Source organism: Bubalus kerabau, chromosome X (genome assembly GCF_029407905.1).
Source record: "Bubalus kerabau isolate K-KA32 ecotype Philippines breed swamp buffalo chromosome X, PCC_UOA_SB_1v2, whole genome shotgun sequence".
Classification (NCBI taxonomy): domain Eukaryota; kingdom Metazoa; phylum Chordata; class Mammalia; order Artiodactyla; family Bovidae; genus Bubalus; species Bubalus kerabau.
Window position 1 is genome coordinate 93,400,515 of NC_073647.1, and position 21,522 is coordinate 93,422,036.

A 21,522-nucleotide genomic window follows, 5' to 3' on the forward strand; every position below is an offset into this window, starting at 1 on the left:
TTCTGAGACACTCAAATCAGCTTAATAATGTAAGTGCTGGGCAAGTCAGTCTTAAAACTACAGGTGCTACTTTCAAATCCCAAGATCTTTTTCCTTAACATGTCATTCATTGTCATTAAAAGTAATCCATGTTCACTTAGGAAATTTCAAAAAACACAGAAAGGTACGAGAAAAAAACATCCACCCACTCCCATAATCTCAACCATTGCTATCTTTGCTATCATTTATTATCATTGTTATCATCCCGAGATAACAACCACTGTTAACATTTTGGCAATACCCCTCCAGTTTCTTTTTTATATATGTGCTTTATTTTGGATATTATCATCCCTGGAGAAGGGATAATATCATACACGCAATTTAATACCCTAGTTTTTCACTTAGCATTATTTTGCATATTTCCACATATCCTCATATGTTTGTTTTGAGTGCTATTTTTCTTAGTTGTCTAGTTTTCTACCACATCGACCTGTCACCATTTATAGAATCACACCCATATCATTAAGTTGTTTCCATTTGGGGGTTAATGTAAATAACCAAAAGATGCAGTGAGGATCTACAAACATTTTCCCCACAATATCTGATCATTTCTTTAAGCATAAGTTCTTAGAAATGGAATTACTGGATCTGGGGCGATAAGAGCACATAATGACACTACTGGAATTGCTGAAAACTGTGATGCACAGCCTCCTGTGAGAGCAGAGAATGCCCAAGATCTGCTGGTGGAGGAGACCTCACTCCCCTTAGGGCCTGCTGGTTGGGGAAAACAACATGAGTTTGACTATTTCGCAGATACAGGGAATCAAACTATAAATTGCCAAGCAGTTAATTACACTGTTCTCAGAAGCAAATTTAAAAAAAAAAGCACTTAAAATAAAAACAGCTGAATCATTTTAAAAACTCATCTCCTCTTTGAATCCATTTTCCAAAGGAAAAAAATATTTTTCTGATTTTCCCCTAGATGAATTACAGACCATTCTTAAGAATCTAGAAAGAATTTAGAAAGAAAATAAAATAAAACATATAGTGAAACATCAAATGTCCCCACTTGCAAAAAAGCAGGGGCATGAATAATATATTTTGCTCTGGAATGCAACTGGATCCACACAGCTGGGGATATAACAAGCAGGTAGATTCTTGCTTTCTCTCCCTCTTTCTATCTCACTGTGGCATGGGGTGCCTCTTGGCTTGGATGTCTTAGCGGGAACCAGGACTTGGCTCCGCAAAGCAGGGAAGGGCCAAGGTCCCTCAGGTCTCATCTGCCCAAGGATAATGAAAACTTGAATGTAGATCAAGAAAATCTGCAGTTCCTATTACAAGTGTGTTTGAATCTTCCTAAGGACGCTCCAGTATCCAGCTTCTTGGTCAGCAAACAGGGTGTTGGCGCCTCCCCACCCCACCTCCACCCTGAGGGTTCACTCTGAGTCAGGAGGTGCCTTGTACCCGCTCCTCCTGAATCACTTGAGTTAGTTCCTCCCCCACACTAGCCCTCTCACATATCCAGGGCCTCACACAGGCTACCTCCTGAGCCAGGAATTCCCTCCCCCTCCTTCTTCAATTGGCCAGCTCCAGATCATCCTTCAGAACTCACACACACAGCCTTCCCAAATCTTTTCCAAGCCTCTGAGCTGAATTAGGTGAGCTTCCTTCGCCTTCCAACGACCCCTGGGCTTGCCTATGATTGGGCAGTATGATGACTCCAGGCTCTCCCTGCTGGACCATGGGGCTGCACTCTAACTTGGCTCTATATCCTCAGAGACCAGCACAGGGCCAGACCCACAGTTAGGTGCTCAATACATGTGTGATGGTTAGAAACAAGGGAGGAATTAAACTTAATAGCTATTTATTAAGTGCCAAGCACTATTTTAGGGACTGGAGATAGGGCAGTAAAAACAGAGAAAAATCTCCACCCTAAAGATGCTTACTTTCTATTGAGGAGCTTACAGTTTAGAAAGAGAGGGAGGGACAGCAGGAATAGAGGAGGGATAGACAGAGGTTGCTCAAACCTTCCAAGTTAAAGGACTGAGCCTAGTGGTCTTATACACAATCAGACCCAGTGCCTCACATACAAAGCACCTTGTTGCAAGCCTCCTTGTGCAAACACAGTCAGCACATCTCCTGTTTGTGGCATTACTGACATAGTCTTGTCTATTAAGATACTGCCATCCAATGGAGGTTCCTCAAAACATTAAAAATACAACTACCATATGATCCAGCAATTCCACTTCTGGGTAATTCTCCAAAGAGAATATTATGCTTAATGAAATAAGTCATACAGAAGAAGACAAATATCAGATGATTTTACTTATATGTGGAATCTAAAAAAACAAAACAAATGAACAAACATAATGAAACAGAAAGAGAGTCATAGATACAGAGAATAAACGGGTGGTTGCCAGCAGGGAGCAGGTGATGAGTGAAATAGATGAGGGAGATTAAGAGGTACCAACTTCCAGTTACAAAATAAAGGAATCATAGGGATAAAATGTACAGTGTGGGAAATAGAGTCAATAATAATGTAATATCTTTTTTGTGTGTAGTGACAGATAGTAACTAGACTTACCATGGGATCAATTTGTAAGGTATAGAAAAATGGAATCATTATATTGTGCATCAGGAACTAATACAGTGCTGTAGTCAATCATACTTCAAAAAACATACAAATAAACACAGAAAAAAAAGAGATCACATTTGTGGTTACCAGAGGAGATGGGGTGAGAGGAGGGAGAACTGGATGAAGGTGGTCTATAGGTACCAACTTCCAATTGTAAGTACTAGAGTTGTAACATATAACTAGCACTGCTGTGTGCTATATCTGAAAGTTAAGAGAGTAAATCCTAAGAGTTCTTATCACAAGGAAGAAATACTTTTTTCTTTAATTTTGTATCTACATGATACGATGAATGTTCACTAAACATTATACTACTCATTATATGATGTATGTAAGTCAAATAATCATCTTGTACACCTAAACTTATGCAGTGCTGTATGTCAACTATATTCTAATAAAACTGAGAGGAAAGTAAATAAATAAAGTGGAAGAAAAGATACTGCCATCCAGTGTACTATAACTTGAAAACTTCAGTGAGGGCTTATCTGGGTGAAATCATGGAATTCTCCACAGCAGGAAAGAGCTGACAGCTTGAACCAGGAAGGTTAGGTCAGTGCTTCCCAAAGGAGGGTAGAAGACTCTAGAAGGCCATGCAGATAACTCTAGAGGAGTTATCACAAGACGTCTATGAGTCTGCAGATCCACCTATTATTCATCTACTGAATAAGCACTATTCTGCCTATGTATGAAGAGAAGATCATCAATTTTAAATCTACAAATTCATGTAAAAGCATTGCTGAATTCACAGTAGCACTCTTATCATTTTTTTTTTTTTACCATGTGCTTAGTCGCTCAGTTGGGTCCAACTCTTTTGCAACCCCATGGATGGCAGCCCGCCAGGCTCCTCTGTCCATGGGGATTCTCCAGGCAAGAATACTGAAGTGGGTTGCCATGCCCTTACCATAGGAAATTCTAAAACCCAAAATTCCATCCTTGGATCCCAAACCAGATTGAATGGAAAATCCTATGGGGTGTTAACTGGGGTCCGGATTCTGGTTATCAGCTCTCCTCAACCTAGAGGAGAACACCAGGTACCCAGGCATCCTGTGCTGATATGCTGGCAAACAAGATGACATCTATCCCTGAAATTGAGAGCTCTTTGAAGGGACAGACTGTGTCTCATTTATCTGTGGGTCTCTAAAACCCAGCACAAGGGTGAGTGGTGGGTGAAGGAAACAGTACCCAAAGTGGTGCCCTTTCTTCAAAGCTAGAAAGTAATGATCTGAGGAAAGGGTGATTTGAGTCCCTCAGAAAAAGTATATAGAGCAGCAAAGCTAGTAAGTCTGTTAAGTTACTCAAGCTTTGAAGAAGAATAAATTCATACTTTAGAAACATGTATGTTAAACACATTTTTGGTAATAATTTTATTTTCTCATTCCCCTAGGCTTTTAATAAACGTACCTTTGGAAATGCCAACTAGACTCTGCTGTAATAATAGAAAATAGGATGTGGGTGTGCAATGAGGAGTGTCCACAGTAGGATTAAAAGCTATTAGGGAAAATAGAAGATATAGAGATGATAGAAGGATTGTGAAGGAAAGATTCAGTGGAAAGGTGACCTTCAGAGGACAGTGTCAGGTCACTGGCCCAGCCATCCCTTCCCAACTAAAGATCCTTTTTCCAAGGCTATTTCCTACTGAACACTTCAAGAAGACTGTTTCAGCAAGGGATCCTGTTGCCTCACATCTATTCTTTACATGATGCAAGGTTGATCTTCCTTTCTCCCCTCTGCCTCCATCTCACCCACCAAGTCCCAACTGTAGAAATCCCAGGAGGCCTGTTCTCTAGATCATCCCTCAGTTCTCAAAGGTAGCAAGAGCTATTCCTCATCCTAAACTACTTCCAGCTAGAAAAAAATGCCACAGCAGTGACTCTCAATGAACAGCTGACTTTGAACTTAGCATCCTTGCAAAGGCAGAGTACTGGTTTGGATGGCAGAAGCCCTGGCTTCTAGATCAAGGCCTCCTGCCACTAACCTGCACTGTGACCTAAGCAGTGCCACATTCCCTACGAGGCAGCTTATGTCCATGCTTAGGGCACCAATAACAGGAGTACAAAAGAGAGACAGAATGAAAGAATCTAATAAGAAGCTATTTTATTTTCAATGTACAAGTGGAGCTCTGAGCAATCCTTTAAAATAAGATTTTATTTGCAGGTTTAGTATTGTTTTCATTTGGAATTAGGTATGAAGAGGCACTATGATCTTTCCAGCACTTAAAGCTACAAAAGATCCTGATCCATCTGGGTGCCTTTAGATAAGTCCCTACCCTTTCCTGAGAAGAAAATACAGAAGTCAAGTATTATGATGCCCATAATGGTTAATGACCAAATTGTTGGTGCCACATAGTATAAACTCCACTCCACCCAAGCCAGAGAAATACAGGGACAAATGATGCAAATTCACCACCCTTCTCCTGTCACCTAATCAACTCCATAAAGATAAAAATTGAGCCCAAGAGCCATAACTTGAATCCTCTCCTATTACTCTACTCTTCCATCATTCTGATGTTTTTATCACTTTAGGTGTTCATGTGTCTAAAAAAAAGGGAAAAGATTAAATTTCTTGTTTCTAAAGTGGAGGAAATTCTAGTGGACATTTTGGTGTCCAAATTTCCAGAGAAGATGTTTTCAACACATGGAAATACCATGAAGCAGGAATTTCACGGTATTTACTTAAAAGAAAATAGGCTTGCTCCCCTGCCCCACCCTGTCAAACCAACTGTCCCAACAGTCTCTGGGGCTGACAGATAGGAGAGAGACAAAAGTGAGCCCTGGTAGAGTGCCTTTTCCAAGTCCCCCAAGTTCTCTCTGCTCCATCCAACTCTCAAGCAGGCTATATCCCCTCCTCAGTAGGCATGATGGTCAGATTCAGGGTCTACCACACCTCATCTAATGGTAAACTGGCTGCAGTCTAGAGGTTCAGTTTTCATTTTTCATCTCCATATAGATTTACAACAGTCTCTGCTCATGCTGGAATTATGGTTTAAACATAAATAAACCAGCTGTCCTTTCTGATTTGCAGCCAGAGTTGCCACAAAGTTGGAAAATCATGAGGCAGGAATTTTACATAAAGGTGAAGTGGGAGTTTCCACCATCAATCCAACTGGCTGTATTCAAGCCAAAATCGTTGCAAGAAGGAACAGAGCATCTTTCCCACAAGTTCATGGGCTAGTGTAACAAGATACCTCCCCAGTGTTATTAAACACACCTAGTGTTGTCCTGTGCTTCAGTGACTTCCTTACTTGCACAGGAGATATTATACCTCCAGGCCAATGGCCTGATTGCTTTTGTAATTAGCATCTAAGCACCTACATACATTAAATAGATCTCTGAGGGAGAAACTGGAAAGCATGGATTGACTCAGCACATGGCGGAAGACATGGAGCTATATGCCTGGCTCTGACCCAGTGGCTTCCCACTGGCTTTGACCATGCCATTCTTGAGATGAAGAGCACAAAGTCCAGGACACGAATGCAATAAAGAGGGTCACATTCAAAGCCAGATGTGAGGAAAAATGCAAGTTATAGGCAGGGTGATGCCAAGGGTGCAGCAACAGCGACAGATCTACAACCAGAAGAACCTGGTGCAGTCCTGTAGCACATCCTCTCCTTCCAAACCCCATCCCCCAGTTACAAGCTTCTGGGGCAGTCCCAAAGGGGTTCAAGTTACCAATGAAAAGCCTTCAGTGGAGGAGAGGGTGTTGCCAGGCAACCAGTCCAGTCCAGTCCCACCCTTGTAACCTTGAAGATGGTGGGGGCGTGATCCTTGATTGTGGAGAGGAAGGAACACCTTGGACTCCTTTAGCATCAACTTTCTCCTCCTCTATCTTTCTCCCTCTCCTCTCCCTGTTCTCCCCCATCTGGCCTCCCTGCCCAGCTCAGCCTGCAGTCTGATCTCCACAAGCCTGAAGGCTATGGGCCAGTCTGACTTGTCATTACTCAGTCTGGAGGTGGCAGCCAAACTGTCCCTGCAGGGAGGCTACAAGCTGCTGGCCTGTCAGGTGTCATTCACTCTGGCCATGCTGCTTCCAAACTTTCCTTCCCCATTCTTTCCTGACCTCATGGCCAAAAAATAGCTAGAGCAAGAATTTGGGGGAAATCCAGTCTGATGGAGGACATATAGGGTAAAATGTTGACTGGGAGTGCCCACCACCAGCAAAATGGTCAGTAACGGAGTAGGAGTTCTAGGAGGAAAAGAAACAGGGAAGAAGAAAAGGGCAAGTCCTGACAACAATGGGGTAAAAGCATTTTTAGTTGGGGTCAAAATATATAATATACATCTGCTGAATACTTTATTGAAGCTTATGTCCAGGCAACATGGGGGGTGGCCAGATGGTGCACTGATTATGCTCCCCAACTCCCTCTGCATTTGGCACTTGTGCTCAGATCATTGCTGAGAAGGCCTAATTTAAGTGCCGAGCAATCAAAGCTCCTCAAAAGTGTGCAGTGGGAACCTCAAGGGGAGTCTAGAGTAGGGCATTAGACCAGAAAATGGAAAACCAGACCTTCTTGCCAAATTAAGGTAGCTGTGTTCCATTTATACAGCAGGCCCCTTCAATGTCTCTGAGCCTGGAGACAGGTACACTCTGAAAGGCAAGCAGCTGCCCCAAAGATGAGAGATAGCCCTCTCTCAGCTCTTAACAAATTTCAAGGAAGCCAACCCAATGCAATTTTTTCGAAGAAATTGCTCCCTTACTTTAAAATATTGTCATTGCATAAAGCCATCTCTTTCTAACCCACCAGGTCACTGGCCCAAAGGCAACTTGGTGAAGCCATTCCTTCCCTCACACGGAAAGGGCTCTCAGACAGAAAGATGCAAGTTGGAAAAACAGAGCTTCCTCACTGTACTTAACTCACCCTGATGTGCTCATTAGGTGGCTCTCTGCAGATCAGGTGGGCATTTTGAAAATGACTCCCCAAACTGACTTCTCAAATTTCTCCTAGGCTAATCTTGGTAGTCAGTGGGATCCCAGAAAAAAATCAACAGTGACCTTCTTACCCTCTCTCTTAAGTGAGAATTAACCAGACCTAAGGCCCCAGCTTTCCTGCTCCCCTGCCTGGCAGAAGTTTCTGGCCCTGTGTCCACATTCCATCTGGCAGTCAATTGTCTTCCACCTTCTTTGCCCCACAGGACCCAGTGACCTCCACCATCTACCTCAGAGGCCAGAGAGTTTTTGGAAGAGGGGTGCCAGGGCCTGTAACTCCTATTGTATGGAAGGGATGGGATCGAGGTGAGGTCTGCAATGGAGAAGGGCTGACTCAGACACTTCTTTCCCAAAGCAGCTGCAATACAAGTCAGTCAGTAGCCATTCTGCTCCCATCTGAAACTTCTTTCCACCCTGCTCCTTCTCTCTCCTAACTTTCTGGTGCTGTCAATTGGCCCTGGTACCTGGCATGCCCCAGCTGAGGTCAACATTTCCAGCACATTCAATCCCCTTGCTTTCACCAAAAGTCCCACACTCTAAAGGATCACGGCATTTCCATGGACAGAGGATTCCCCATTTAAAGTGTCGGGGTTCAAAATAGTAAAGCACAAGGGCTCATGTTGCCCTCCTGCCCTCTGACGGGCCCTGTGTGCTCAGTGAAGGCACCACCGAGTTTCTCAGGCATGGCTGATTTCTAAAGGGATCACAAAACTGATGACAGTTGCTTTAAACGGTTCTCCCAAACAAGTCTGGGCAACCGGACCCTAGGGGTAAGGGGTCAGAGAAGCCGGCTGCGAGGGGGAGTCTCCCCTCCTCGCCACCCTCTCCAACCTCTCCTGGAGCACCAGCCCTATTTCGCGGAGAGAAGCGGGCGGGCTCTCAGACTTTTCTCGGAGCGAGAGCGGCGATCACGCTCCAGCGCGAAGTTGTACAGGTTTAAAGTCGGTAGGCACCGCTGGCAGGGCTCCTACCGCCGCGTAGGTGGCAGGCGGCTCCGGCGCGCTTTCTGAAGTGGCCAAGTTCCTAGACTGGAGCAAAGACGCCAGCGGCGCGGCCATTTAGTTCCCGACGCCGCGAAGACGAGTACGCTTCGGGCCTGGGGGCGGCGCCGAAGCGGTCGGGACTCAGCGGCTGCCGGGGACCCTCGCAGGTCCCCCGCCTTCCTTCCCCAAATCCCCAGAAGGTGGCCGCCAGTCCCAAGGCGGGGGACCCCTAGGACACATGGCCACTCAGGACGGCGTGACCGGGTCCAGGGGCAGGAAGTTCCAGCCAAAGTGCGGCGAGCGTGGAGTCAGGGAAATGGGATCTCCTCGCTCCCGGAGGGGAAGGGAGGGAAGGGCCGAGGACGGGTGGGGAGGGTGGGGGAGGGGTGGACGCAGAGCGGGCGCGTGCTGGCGCCCCCAGAGGCGGGGTGCAAGCGGGGCCGCCAGCCCTGGCGCGGCTTACCTAACTCTTCCTCGTGGTCCTCCCGGCCGAGCAGGCGGTAGGGAAGGCGGCGGCGGAGGCGCACGGTGCGCCGGAACAGACTGTCGGTGCGGCGCCCCAGGGCCAGCAGGTGCCCCTCGAGGTCCTCGAGCAGAGCCAACGAGTGGCCGCAGAGGTCGGCGAGCTGCCGGAGCACGCTGAGCGCGGCCAGGTGGCTCACGTCGCGGAGCTCGGTCAGCGGCTGTGGCGGGTTTCGCGGGCACAGGCGCTGGGGCACCACCGTGCGCCTGTAGAACGGCATCCCGGGCGTGGGCGCGGGGGACCAGTCTGGCGGCGCGGCCGGCTCGCCCCGAACGGCGACCCTGACCCGAGCGCCCCTGAGCGGCGGCCCCAGCTCCGGGTGAAGCAGGCCCCTGGGCGCGGGCTGGCGAGCGGGCGGGTTCCCAGCCTGGAGCGCCGACTCCCCCCAGGGCTGCACACTCGCTGGAGCCACCAGTCTCTCTGACTCTGGTTCGCTGGGCTCCTCCTCCTCCTCCCCGCCTTTCTCCACCTCCTCTTCCCTCACTCTGCTACTTCGGGATCCCCCCACCCACTTTTTTTTTTTTTTGCGGTCAGAGATTCACAGATTAACGCTTGATCCCGGAGAGGAGGGAAAGGGAAGTGGGAGTAAAAAAGATCGAGCTGGAGGGTGAAAGAAGGAATGTCTGTGAGAGTGGGGTGTGTATATGATGTTCGTTCGGTGTTGTGTGCCCACGTCCTCCTGTTGTAGCTCCAGTCCCAGTACTTATGGTTAAATTTCTTTTCTGCTTCAGTGTGTGTGCTTTAAACTTTTTCTTCGTAAATAATAGAAATTCAAGCGCACCGGTGCCTACAGCAGCTAGTAACCAGCGGAGACCCGCCGAATAGTCTGACCTCATTCCTCTAGATTCCCTTTCCCAAACATGTACTCAGTGCCACACACAGACTAGACGACTAGACTGTGAGCACAGCCTTCTACCGCCCAGGAGCTTGGAAAGGAGTGGGGAAAGAACCAAATATCTTACTCGACTGTTCAGGAGGGCAGAGTTTCTGGGGAGTCCTGGACTACTGTTAGCCTATTAAGGCTCTGGAATGAATGAGTGAGTGAATGAAAGAATGCATGAATGAAAACAAACCCATTCCCTGGAACAGCAGATTCCGTCCAGATAGAGGGACACAGAAACATGTTTTAAGCAAAAAAAAAAAAAAAAGGGCCCCAGGGCCCCTTCTTCCTGGCGAGGCCTCTGGGCTGAGACAACCTCTATCTCGGGCCTCAGTGCACTCCTAGGATGCCCACTGAGGAGGTGGTATAGGAGCCAGGATGTGTTTTCAGTATTGGCAACCCTGTGGTCATGTCCTGATTTCTCTCCATTCTAGAAGGTAGAAGAGTGGGGGATAGTGGCATCCACAGAAAATCAGAATCCCCAAGTGTTCATAAGTCCTTGTGCACTTGGGCAGTTTCCACTCAGAACATTTATTTTCAACACATCCAGTCTCCCATCTGATTCTCCTCTCACTTCTTTGACTTTGGTGTGGTTCCACTTCTTCCTTCTGTTAATTCTCTCATCTTTCCTCCCCAAAAATGTTCCCATTCTTATAATCCTTTAGTAAAACACCTTGAACAGAATACGTGTGTCTGCACTAATGATCCTGAATGTGACCTGTTTTTATTCATTTCTTTCAGAGAATTGCCCCTTAAGCGGTTCAAGATTCTACTACTAGTTAAAAGTAATCTGGGGCTTTCCTGGTGGTCCAGGGGTTAAGACACCAAGCTTCCACCGCAGGGGGCACAGATTTGATCCCTGCTCAGGAAACTAAGATCCCCGCATGCCAGGTGGCCAAAATAATAAATAAAGAATATCTGATTACCCTTTTCAGTAAATAGGTATCCCTGGTTCAGTAAATTGGAACATGGATACTAGAAAAGTTGTGTTCTGATTCAAAGAAGAATAAACAAATGGGCAAAAGATAGTCCTTTTTCTGAACCATAAAATCAAGTTGTAGAATGAGGACCTGAAATTCTCTGTTCAGCAAACTTAAACCTGAGCCAACACAGTGACTGGCAGGAAGTAGGGACTTGGCTGGGCTCTCCAGGGATAATTTTCCTTAACCTATGGACTGTTTAAACTGATCTCCATTCCGGAGAAAAAGAAATGAGGTACCAGCAGATTGAATGAGACTGTGTGGGCAGAGCTTCGCTGCCAGAGGGCGGCAGGCCTGGGCCAGGCCTGGTGTCTGAGCTGCGCTCACTACTCTGGTTCCTAAAGCTGCCGAATCTTTCAGAGCTCTCTAATAACAAGCTCAACTGCAAGCAAATCAGTGTTAACCCCACGCCCTTCCCCCCAGCCGAATCTGCTCACTCCAGCCTCTTCAGAGCGCTGGCCCTGGTTTTCATCAAGGAAACATCAAGAACTTGCAATGGGGCCACCTCAGAACAGAGCCCTTCCTCCCTTCCCAGGGCCAGAGGCACACTGCACATCCCATGGAAGAAGTCAAGGGAATACACGTACATTTCCACGTTCCTTCATATCTCCAGTCTCTTCCCAACAGGAAAGGTGAGACCTCAAGTGAGAAGCAGGCCTGCATGTAGAAAGCCTCTGAGGAAGGAGCACAGGGGTCTGAATCCAGTCTTTGGAGGGAGGGTTGGGGTTCTAGAAGTACCACACTCCAGCCAAGCTGTCTGGGACAGGCAAGCAGCTAAGGTGAAGGATTCTGCCCCATGCTCCCACATCACCCCTCCACACCTACACAGTATCCTCACAATCATTCTTGTTAAATAGTAATGATACTGTTTTTGTAATGGCATTGTCTCTCCCTCTGTACTGTTAGTTGCATGAGGAGAGGAACCATGTCTGTCTTACTCACTGCTATGTTCCCAGTACCAAGCCTAACAATTGGCACCCAGGAGGTACTCAGAAAATATATGTTGATGAATGAGTAAATGAAGCTGGTCTAGAGGCAAAGCCTGATATGAAGAGCCTTACTAAAGTATTTAACTTGGCCCAAGAGGCAACAGAAACATTGTGGATTCTGGAGCAGAACACTGTGACTCAGGGAAGGGGCAAGGATGCTATGCCTCATCTGTGCCCATGTCTCCAGGGCCAAGTAGCCAGAAAGTGCTCCTTGAATGAAACACTTGCTTTGAGTTGTTTAAAAGTTTGGCACTTCGTGTCTAAGAGGCCCCTACCAACCAAGCTGAGAATGCTGGGTGCTTTCTACTCACCCACCAGCTCCCAGACTCCAGGCCTATAGTAGTTCATCTGTTACTGTGCTCCGAGTTGCAATCTGAACCCAAGCAAGGCACATCTGTGGAGTTAGGTCTGCTGCTGCTGCTGCTGCTAAGTTGCTTCAGTCGTGTCTGACTCTGTGCGACCCCGTAGATGGCAGCCCACCAGGCTCCCCCATCCCTGGGATTCTCCAGGCAAGAACACTGGAGTGGGTTGCCATTTCCTTCTCCAATGCATGAAAGTGAAAAGTGAAAGGGGAGTCGCTCAGTTGTGTCCGACTCTTAGCGACCCCATGGACTGCAGCCTACCAGGCTCCTCCATCCATGGGAGTTTCCAGGCAAGAGTTCTGGAGGGAGTTAGGTCTAGGTCTAGCCTAAAAGAGACTAAGAAGTGGCCAGGCAAGTAGGAGGGAAATGGGAGAGCTGACCACTCATGACCAGCAAGGCCGCTACTTTCCTTCCTACTTCCTGTCGTGGCTAACTACCCGCTGCTAAGAACCTAGAATTTCAATCAAAAACTGAATCTGAAAGAATAAATAGCATAGGATATGCCATTTCTCTTCCTCCAAACTGACAGTTTTCATAGCCTCAAAATGAATATGAACAAACTTCATACAACCTACCCAGCTTGCTAGTGCAGCCCTCCATCTAATTTCACCATGAAGAACAAGAAGGTTGTGCCCTCTGTTGCTACCTCTCAAATATACCTAAATAGTAGCATTTTATTGGCTTAGCAAAGATGCCAGTTTTTTCCTTTACATTCCTCTATAGTCAATCAATTGTTGTATCTACATTGTAAGAATATGTATTCCACCTCACACCCTCTTGCCAGGAGACTCCATAAAGATGCTTCCCTTACAAGGGGAAAAAAAAAATATATATATATATATATATATATATAGCCAGCAGGGGGCGGGGGGAAGGCTGCTCCTCAGTTCCAAGTCTGAAATTCTGTTGTTCCCTGGTTCTAGTGTCTGTATCAAGGGAAATTAACAAGAATTGCCAAATACTAGATTGACTCTTGTTTAAAATGTCTATTACCCATTTTAGTATTAAGGCTTGGCTCTACAGTTAAAAACACAAGTAAAAACTCTCTCTCCTTGCAAAGAAAGTAGCCCAAAGAAAGCAAACTGGCAGCTTTTGGTTTTTCAATCAGAATAAAGCCCACACTCAAATAACAAGGCAGACAAAACCCATGCTAACTAATGCCACATTTTGAAGAGGGGATGTGGGGCGTGGAGCAGTGCTACAAGATTTGAGAGGAGAGAGCGAGCTTGTGCCCTTGAGGCAGCTGAGGCCGTGGAGTGGGGAAGGTTGCACCCCAAAGCTGGGCCTCCAGGGGTGGACTGGAAACTTACACAGCCATCAGTCACCTCCCAGGGCAGCAGGCGTGTAAGCCTAAGACGGCTCAAGGTCCTCAGAGAAATTCTTTTCAGCCCAGACTCAATGCTTCACACACACAAACACACACACACACACACACACACACACACACACACATGCACACGATACAGGGCAAACCATTCAAGAATTCCATGAGGAAATAAACCTTTATTTCAAAAATAAACTTTGATGTTGTTCGAACTTTGGCCCTGACTCTGAGCCCAGGCTGAAAGTGCGAGAAAAGACTTGCAGACTTGCAGTATTCTAAAAGAAACTGCAGGAGACTCCAGGAGAATGTGACCAGATTCTTTTTCACTCCCTCACCCTCATATCATATGTGGATCCCCCTCTCACCAGCAGTCCTCGTCCCCTGACCCCACCATCATGTTTTCCCTCCCTCCCTTGTTAGGATATGGCTGTAATTAGGAACATTCAAATGTTTCATTCACTAGGTAATTTTATTTTAACATGCCTGCTTTGCTCAGGAGAAATCATATTAGGCCACTCCCTCATTATCCTACTTTTGACCTATCGACCACTCACCTTCCTCTGCAAACTCCTATCTCCCCACAAAATTCTAAAGCAGTAAGTATAAGTCATTCATCTCCCCAGGATGGGTTATGTCTGCCACACGATGACTTGTCTCCTATACATTTAATATTAAGGGTATATTTAGGTAATGACTTTGTCTGTCTCTACAACATTAATTTGGGAGTTGTTATACAGGTCAGGGTTTTGGATTAATGAAGGGAAAATATAAAACTGAATAATGTTTCAGCTTTATCAAGGACTCAAATATAGGTGACATGTGATCAGCCTTCCCTCTGTCCTGGGAAGTTATGCAGGACAGCATAGTGGTGACAGTCCAATGTGGGCTTTGGAGATACACTGATCTGATTTCAAGTCCCCAGCTCCATTGCCAGCCATGTCTTGTGCAGATTACTTAAACTCTCTGTGCCTCAATTTTCTCATCCATAAAATGAAGAAGGCCAATATCCAATTGATGTGCATGAGTATGGCTGTGCTGATATTCTGCAGGTGTCCATTCTGATCAGGGCCCATCCTGGTTGTTCAATATTTTTGACTACCACTCCTAAAAATGGGGGGCTTCCCTTGTGGCTCAGTTAGTAAAGAATCTGCCTGCAATGCAGGAGACCCAGGTTCAATCCCTAGGTTGGGACAATCCTCTAAAGAAGGAAATTGCAACCCACTTCAGTAGTCTTGCTTGGGAAATCCCATGGACAGAGGAGCCTGACAGGCTATGAGGTCCATGGTGTCTCAAGGATCAGACATGACTTAGCGAGTAAACCACCACCACCTAAAAATGGGGTGATCCTGGTATTTAGTTTGTTGGATCAGATTGCATGAGATAATGTACATAAAGTGCTTAACACTGTGCTTGGGCCATAGGAGATACTCAGATGTTATTATCAGTATACACAATAGTTCCCTGGTTATAACCAGGAAGGGACAGCCTAAAAATATAATGTAATACAGGGATTTTTTCAACAGCAATGTCTTCAATTTCAACTAACATTTCCAAGATATAGAAACATGGAATTTCAACCCAAATATAACATAGAAAGGCAATGAATCAGACAAGCTTCTCTGGTTTACTACCGATGGAGTTTATGGGATGGTCATATATTTCATATACTTGTCTCTATGACTACCTGTTTATACCTTTTGTGCCTGAGCTCACTAACAATCCAGTGGAAGCAGTATCAAGCTTGTAGTTCTTTGTGGTGCTGTTTCTTTCAGAAACAGCTTTACCAGCCATTTTGAAATCCTCCATTGGCCAAAACTATACCTTCTACATACATGTCCTCAAGATAAAGAATCCATTAACCCATACAAGAGCTTCCCTGATAGCTCAGTTGGTAAAGAATCTGCCTGCAATGCAGGAGACCTGGGTTTGATTCCTGGGTCGGGAAGATCCCCTGGAGAAGGGAAAGGCTATCCACTCCAGTATTCTGGCCTGGAGAATTCCATGGACTGTATAGTTCATGGGGTCTCAAAGAGTTGGACACAACTGAGTGACTTTCACTTCACTTCAGCCCTTGGAATCTCCAGCTATTTTAAATCTAGACAATGCATTTTCATATTTTTAAAGAAGGAAGGGACTGTTTTTCTCTCTTCTCCATCCTAGGTCAACGCAACCTCACATTCTTGCTTCAGAGTTTCTGTAGTTATACATTTTATTTTAATCAGAAATTGTCTAAATTTTGTCTCTTACCAAATTGCTTTTTAATTTATCAAAGGCTTCCTGACATTCAGATGTCTCACTTTCATTATCAAGCCTTTTCTCAGCCAATAAATGAGTAAGGGATTTATTAGATGAAACTGGGTATGAACTTATGGAAATAACCAGTGCCAGCCCTCTTCTGCTTCTTCTTTGTATGGGTTGATCCATTTCCCAATCATCTCAGCTAGATCTTAAATCAGTATGAATCTGCTATTGCAAACTCTCTAATTCATAGACTTCACCTCGAGCAATCAAAATGAACATTTGCTCACCTTCTTAGTATGCCTGGTTCCTGGAGTTACCTAGAGAGCGGTCTCCAAACATCCCAGATGAATTTCCATATTTACATTAAAAATGGCTGTCTCATCACTGTATGCAATTGCAAGATCATTCATTCAAGACAACAAAGTATTGTCCAGCATTGAAATATACTTTCAATATCAGAGGGAAATAAAGTCCATTTTTAGTCACTACCAAAGCAAATCAAGTGAAAACTGGCCTTGTCCATTTTATGAATAAGGAAACCGAGGCACAGAGTGTTTAAATAACCTGTCCAAGAAACAATAACAAAGTTGGTCTTGGCTTTGTGCATCCTAGATTATTTGGTTGCAAGCAATAAAAAAATCTAACTCAAAATCACTTAAACAGTAAGGACATTTCAGTTCAGTTCAGTTGCTCAGTCATGTCCCAATCTTTGCAACCCCATAAGATTATAAATGTCCTTATAAGCAGCATGCTAGGCTGCCCTGTCCATCACCAGCTCCCAGAGCTTGCTCAAACTCATGTCCATTGAGTCAGTGATGCCATCCAACCATCTCATCCTCTGTCATCCTCTTCTCTTCCTGCCCTCAATCTTTCCCAGCATCAGGATCATTTCTAATGAGTCAGCTCTTCGCATCAGGTGGCCAAAGTCTGGAGTTTCACCTTCATTATCAGTCCTTCCAATGAATATTCAGGGTTGATTTCCTTTAGGATTGACTGGTTTGATCTTGCTGTCCAAGGGACTCTCAAGAGTCTTCTCCCACACCATAGTTCAAAAGCATCAGTTCTTCAGTGCTCAGCTTTCTTTATGGTCAAACTCTCACATCCATATATGACTACTGGAAAAACCATAGCTTTGACTGTATGGACCTTTGTTGGCAAAGTAATATCTCTGCTTTTTAATATGCTGTCTAGGTTTGTCATAGCTTTTCTTCCAAGGAGCAAGCATCTTTTAATGTCATGGCTGCAGTCACCATCTGCAGTGCGTTTTTAGCCAAAGAAAATAAAGTCTCTCACTGTTTTCATTGTTTCCCCACCTATTTGCCATGAAGTGATGGGACCAGATGCCATGATCTTAGTTTTTTGAATGTTGAGTTTTAAACCAGCTTTTTCACTCTCCTCTTTCACTTGTGGAAGCTTCCTGATAGGGATAAGGACATCTATAATCTTATAAAACAAGAAATCCAGATAAAGGGCAGGCTTGTTTCAGTCGTGTCCAACTCTTTGCCACCCTATGGACTGTAGCCTGCCAGAATCTTCTGTCATTGGGATTCTCCAGGCAAGAATACTGAAGTGGGTTGCCATGCCCTCCTCCAGGGGTTCTTCCCAGCCCAGGGATCGAATCTGCGTCTCTTATGTCTCCTGCATTGGCAGGCGGATTCTTTACACCAGCGCCACCTGGAAAGCCCATGGATTTCTACTTCTGTAAGTTTTGTGAGTTTTTGCCTCATGTATTTTGAAGCTCTCTTGTTAAGTGCATACAAATTTAGAATTAATATATCTTCTTGAAAATTGATACCTTTATCTTTATGCAGTGTCCCTTTTTGTCTCTGAAAATATTCACTGCTCTGCACTCATCTTGGTCTGAAATTAATATAGTTAGTCCAGCTTTCTTTTGATCATATCTGCATGGCATATCTTTCTCCCATTTTACTTATAATCTATTTCTTCATATTTAAAGTGAAGACAGCATAGTTGCATCTTTTTATTTTTTTAATCTAATCTGACAATCTTCATCTTTTAACTGGTGGGTTTAGTTCATTCATATTTAACATGATTATTGATATGTTTGCAATAAAATCTGTCATCTTGCTATTTCAATTGTCTTTACTTTTTCCTCTTTTCTCTTGGGTTAATTGACCATTTTAAAATTATTTTTATTGTAGTAAAATATATATTATAATATATGTGATTTTAACCATTTTAAGTGTACAATTCAGTGGCATTAATTACATCCATCATATGTTTTCAAAACTTTTTCATCACCTAAAACAAAAGCTTTTTAACCATTAAGCAATACATTTTCATTTCTGCCTTCCCAAAGCCCCAGGTAACCACTAATCTACTTTCTGTCTATTTGATTTTGCCAATTCTAGATATTTCAGATAAGTGGAATCAGAAAATACTTGTCTTTTGTGTCTGAATATTTTTCATTTAGCATGTTTTCAAATTTCGTTCATGTTGCAGCATGTATCAGAACTTTATTCTTTTACTGGTTGAATAATATTCCATTGCATTATATATCACATTGTGTTTGCCAATTAATCTGTTAATGGACATTGGGTTGTTTCTACCTTTTAACTATTGTGAATAGGCATAAAAATATATATTTGATACATTTTTTTTCCATTCTTTTAGGTGGTGGCTCAGATGGCAAAGAAATCTGCCTGCAATGCAGAAGACCCGGGTTCAGTCCCTGGGTTGGGAAGATCCCCTGTGGAAGGAAATGGTAACCCACTCCAATATTCTTGCCTGGAAAATTCCATGGACAGAAGAGCCTGGCGGGCTACAGTCCATGGGGTCGCAAAGAGTCAGACACAACTGAGTGACTAATACAGTAAGGTATGTCACTGGGTCATGTGGCAACTCTATATTTACCCTTTTAGAGGATCTACAAGAATGTTTTCCACAGAAACTACAGCATTTCAAATTCCCACCAGCAATGTATGATGGTCCAATTTCTCCACATCCTTGCCAACACTTGTCATTTTCTGTTTTTTTTTCCCCTTCTGTTATAGCCGTCCTGATAGATGTGAGGTGGTTTCTCATCATGGTTTTGATTTGCATTTCCCTAATGACTAATGATGTTGAACATCTTCTCATGTGATTACTAGCCATTTGTATATCTTCTTTGTGGGTAATGTCTTTTTTTAATGCTTTGCCTATTTCTAAGAGGATCTTTTTACTGTCACATTGTAGGAGTTCTTTCAGAGAAGGCACTGGCACCCCACTCCAGTACTCTTGCCTGGAAAATCCCATGGACAGAGGAGTCTAGTAGGCTGCAGTCCATGGGGTCACTAAGAGTCCTGTCACTTTCCCTTTTCCCTTTCATGCATTGGAGAAGGAAGCAACCCACTCCAGTGTTCTTGCCTGGAGAATCCCAGGGACGGGGGAGCCTGGTGGGCTGCCGTCTATGGGGTCGCACAGAGTCGGACATGACTGAAGCGACTTAGCAGCAGCAGCAGTAAGAGTTCTTTATATACTCTGTACATTAAACTCTTATCAGATATGAAATATCAGACATAAGATTTGCAAATATTTTCTCCCATTCTATAGGTTATCTTTCTTCTTTCTTAATAATGTCATTTAATGCACAAAAAATTAATTTTGGTGAAGTCTAATTTATCTATTTTTCTTTTGTTGCCAGTGTTTTTTATGTTATGTCTAAGAATGCATTGCCAAATCTAAAGTCATGAAGATTGACTACTATGCTTTCTTCCAAGAAGTGTATGGCTTTAGCATTTATATTTATGTCTTAGATCCATTGTGAATTAATTTTTGTATATGGTATGAAGTAGGGGTTCAAACTTCATTCTTTTGCACATGAATATCCAGTTTTCCCATCACCATCTATTAAAGAGAGTCTTCTTTTGCTATTGAATGGTCTTGACACCCTTGTTGAAAATGAATTGACCATATATGTATGAGTTTATATCTGGACTCTCAATTCTATTCCGTTTGTCTATATGTCCACCCTTATGCAAGGACTCCATTGATTTATAATATAATTTAATTATATTATATTTATTTATAAATATATAATTTATATTATATTTAATTATTTATAATATAATTTATATATAATATAAATATAATATAATTATAATATAATATAATATAATTTATAATTACTATAGCTTTGTTGAAAGTTTTGATATCAGTAAGTGTGAGTCCTCCAACTTTATTCCTTTTTTTAAAAATTGCTTTGGCTGTTTGGAGTCCATTACAATTCCATATGAATTTGAGGATTGGCTTTTCCATTTTTATTTTTTTAAAAAGTCATTGGAATTTTTATAGAGATTGCATTCAAACTATAGATTGCTTTGGGTAATATTGGCATTTTAACAATATCAAGTCTTCCAATCCATGAACATGGGACATGTTTCCATTTATTTGGGTCATAGTTACTTTGTTTCAGGAATGTTTTGTAGTTTTCATCATACAAGTCTTTAACCACCTTATTTAAAGTTATTCCTAAATATTTTATCCTATAGGATGCTATGATAAATGAAATTGTTTTCTTAATTTCCTTCTTGGATTTTTCATTGATGGTACACAGAAACACAAATGATTTTTGAGTGTTGATCTTGTACCCTGCACCTTTACTGAATTTTTGCCCTAGTAGCTTTTATGCAGATTCTTTGAGCTTTTCTTTATATGGGATCATATCATCCAGGTTTACTTCTTTTCTAATTTATGTGTTTTTATTTATTCTTCCATCTAATTGCTTTGGCTAGAACTTACATTACAATGTTAAATAGCAATGATGAAAGTGGACATTCTTATTTTGTTCTTGATCTTAGGGGGAAAGCATCCAGTGTTTCATTGAGTATGATGTTAGCTGTGTATTACATATAAGATTTTGCAACCCGGGCTTCCCTTGTGGCTCAGCTGGTAAAGAATCTGCCTGGGTCTTTTTACCAACGTGGGAGACCTGGGTCCAATCCCTGGGTTGGGAAGATCCCCTGGAGAAGGGAAAGGCTACCCACTCCAGTATTCTGGCCTAGAGAACTCCATGGACTGTATAGTCCATGGGGTCGCAAAGAGTTGGACACGACTGAGTGCCTTTCACTTCACTTCACTTTGTAACCCACTTTTTTCATTCAAAATTGTATCATAAACATATTTCCATTGCATTAAAAATAAAAATATTTCTGTATGCTTAATATATTTGACAAATAAATGAGAAGTTTGAGAAATTAGCAGAAAGCTAGCAACTATAATAAAAGAACAAAATGGAGATTCTATAACTAAAAATTACAATATGTAAAGTTAAGAACTCAGTGGATAAGTGTAATAACGGATCAGATACAGCAGAGGAAAGAGCTAGTAAACTCAAAGATGGGTTAGAAAAATATCCAAAATGAATCTAAGAGAGGCATAAATATGGAAAACTGAGGGGAAAAAAGCTAAAAGGCAAAGGGATATAATGTGAAGGTCTAACATACATGTAATTGGATTCCCAGAAGCAGAAAGGATGGGGCAGAAGCAATATTCATAGAAATAAATTTCCAAAATTGAGAAAAAATATCCATACATAAATCCAAGAATCACTATGAACTCTAAGTAATATAAATCAAAAGAATCACATATCTAAGCACTTTGTAATAAAGCTGCTAAGAATCAAAAGAAAAGAGAAAATCTTTAAAACATCCAGAGAATCAGTATGGTAGTTCATAAAAATATTAAAAACAGAATTACCATATGATC

General features: G+C 43.2%; 1 protein-coding gene across 1 annotated transcript in view; it reads right to left on the bottom strand.

The window, feature by feature from the left end:
* Window positions 1–10,569, bottom strand: part of LOC129640098 (uncharacterized) — a 107,598-nt gene extending 97,029 nt beyond the window's left edge. Inside the window, exons 1-2 of the mRNA XM_055565336.1 lie at window positions 10,495–10,569; window positions 8,981–9,551 (exon numbers count right to left, since the gene is read on the bottom strand). Of these exons, the coding sequence (XP_055421311.1) occupies window positions 8,981–9,551; window positions 10,495–10,569 (646 nt within the window). The remainder of the gene's footprint in view (window positions 1–8,980; window positions 9,552–10,494) is intronic.
* Between the last annotated feature and the right edge of the window lie 10,953 nt (window positions 10,570–21,522).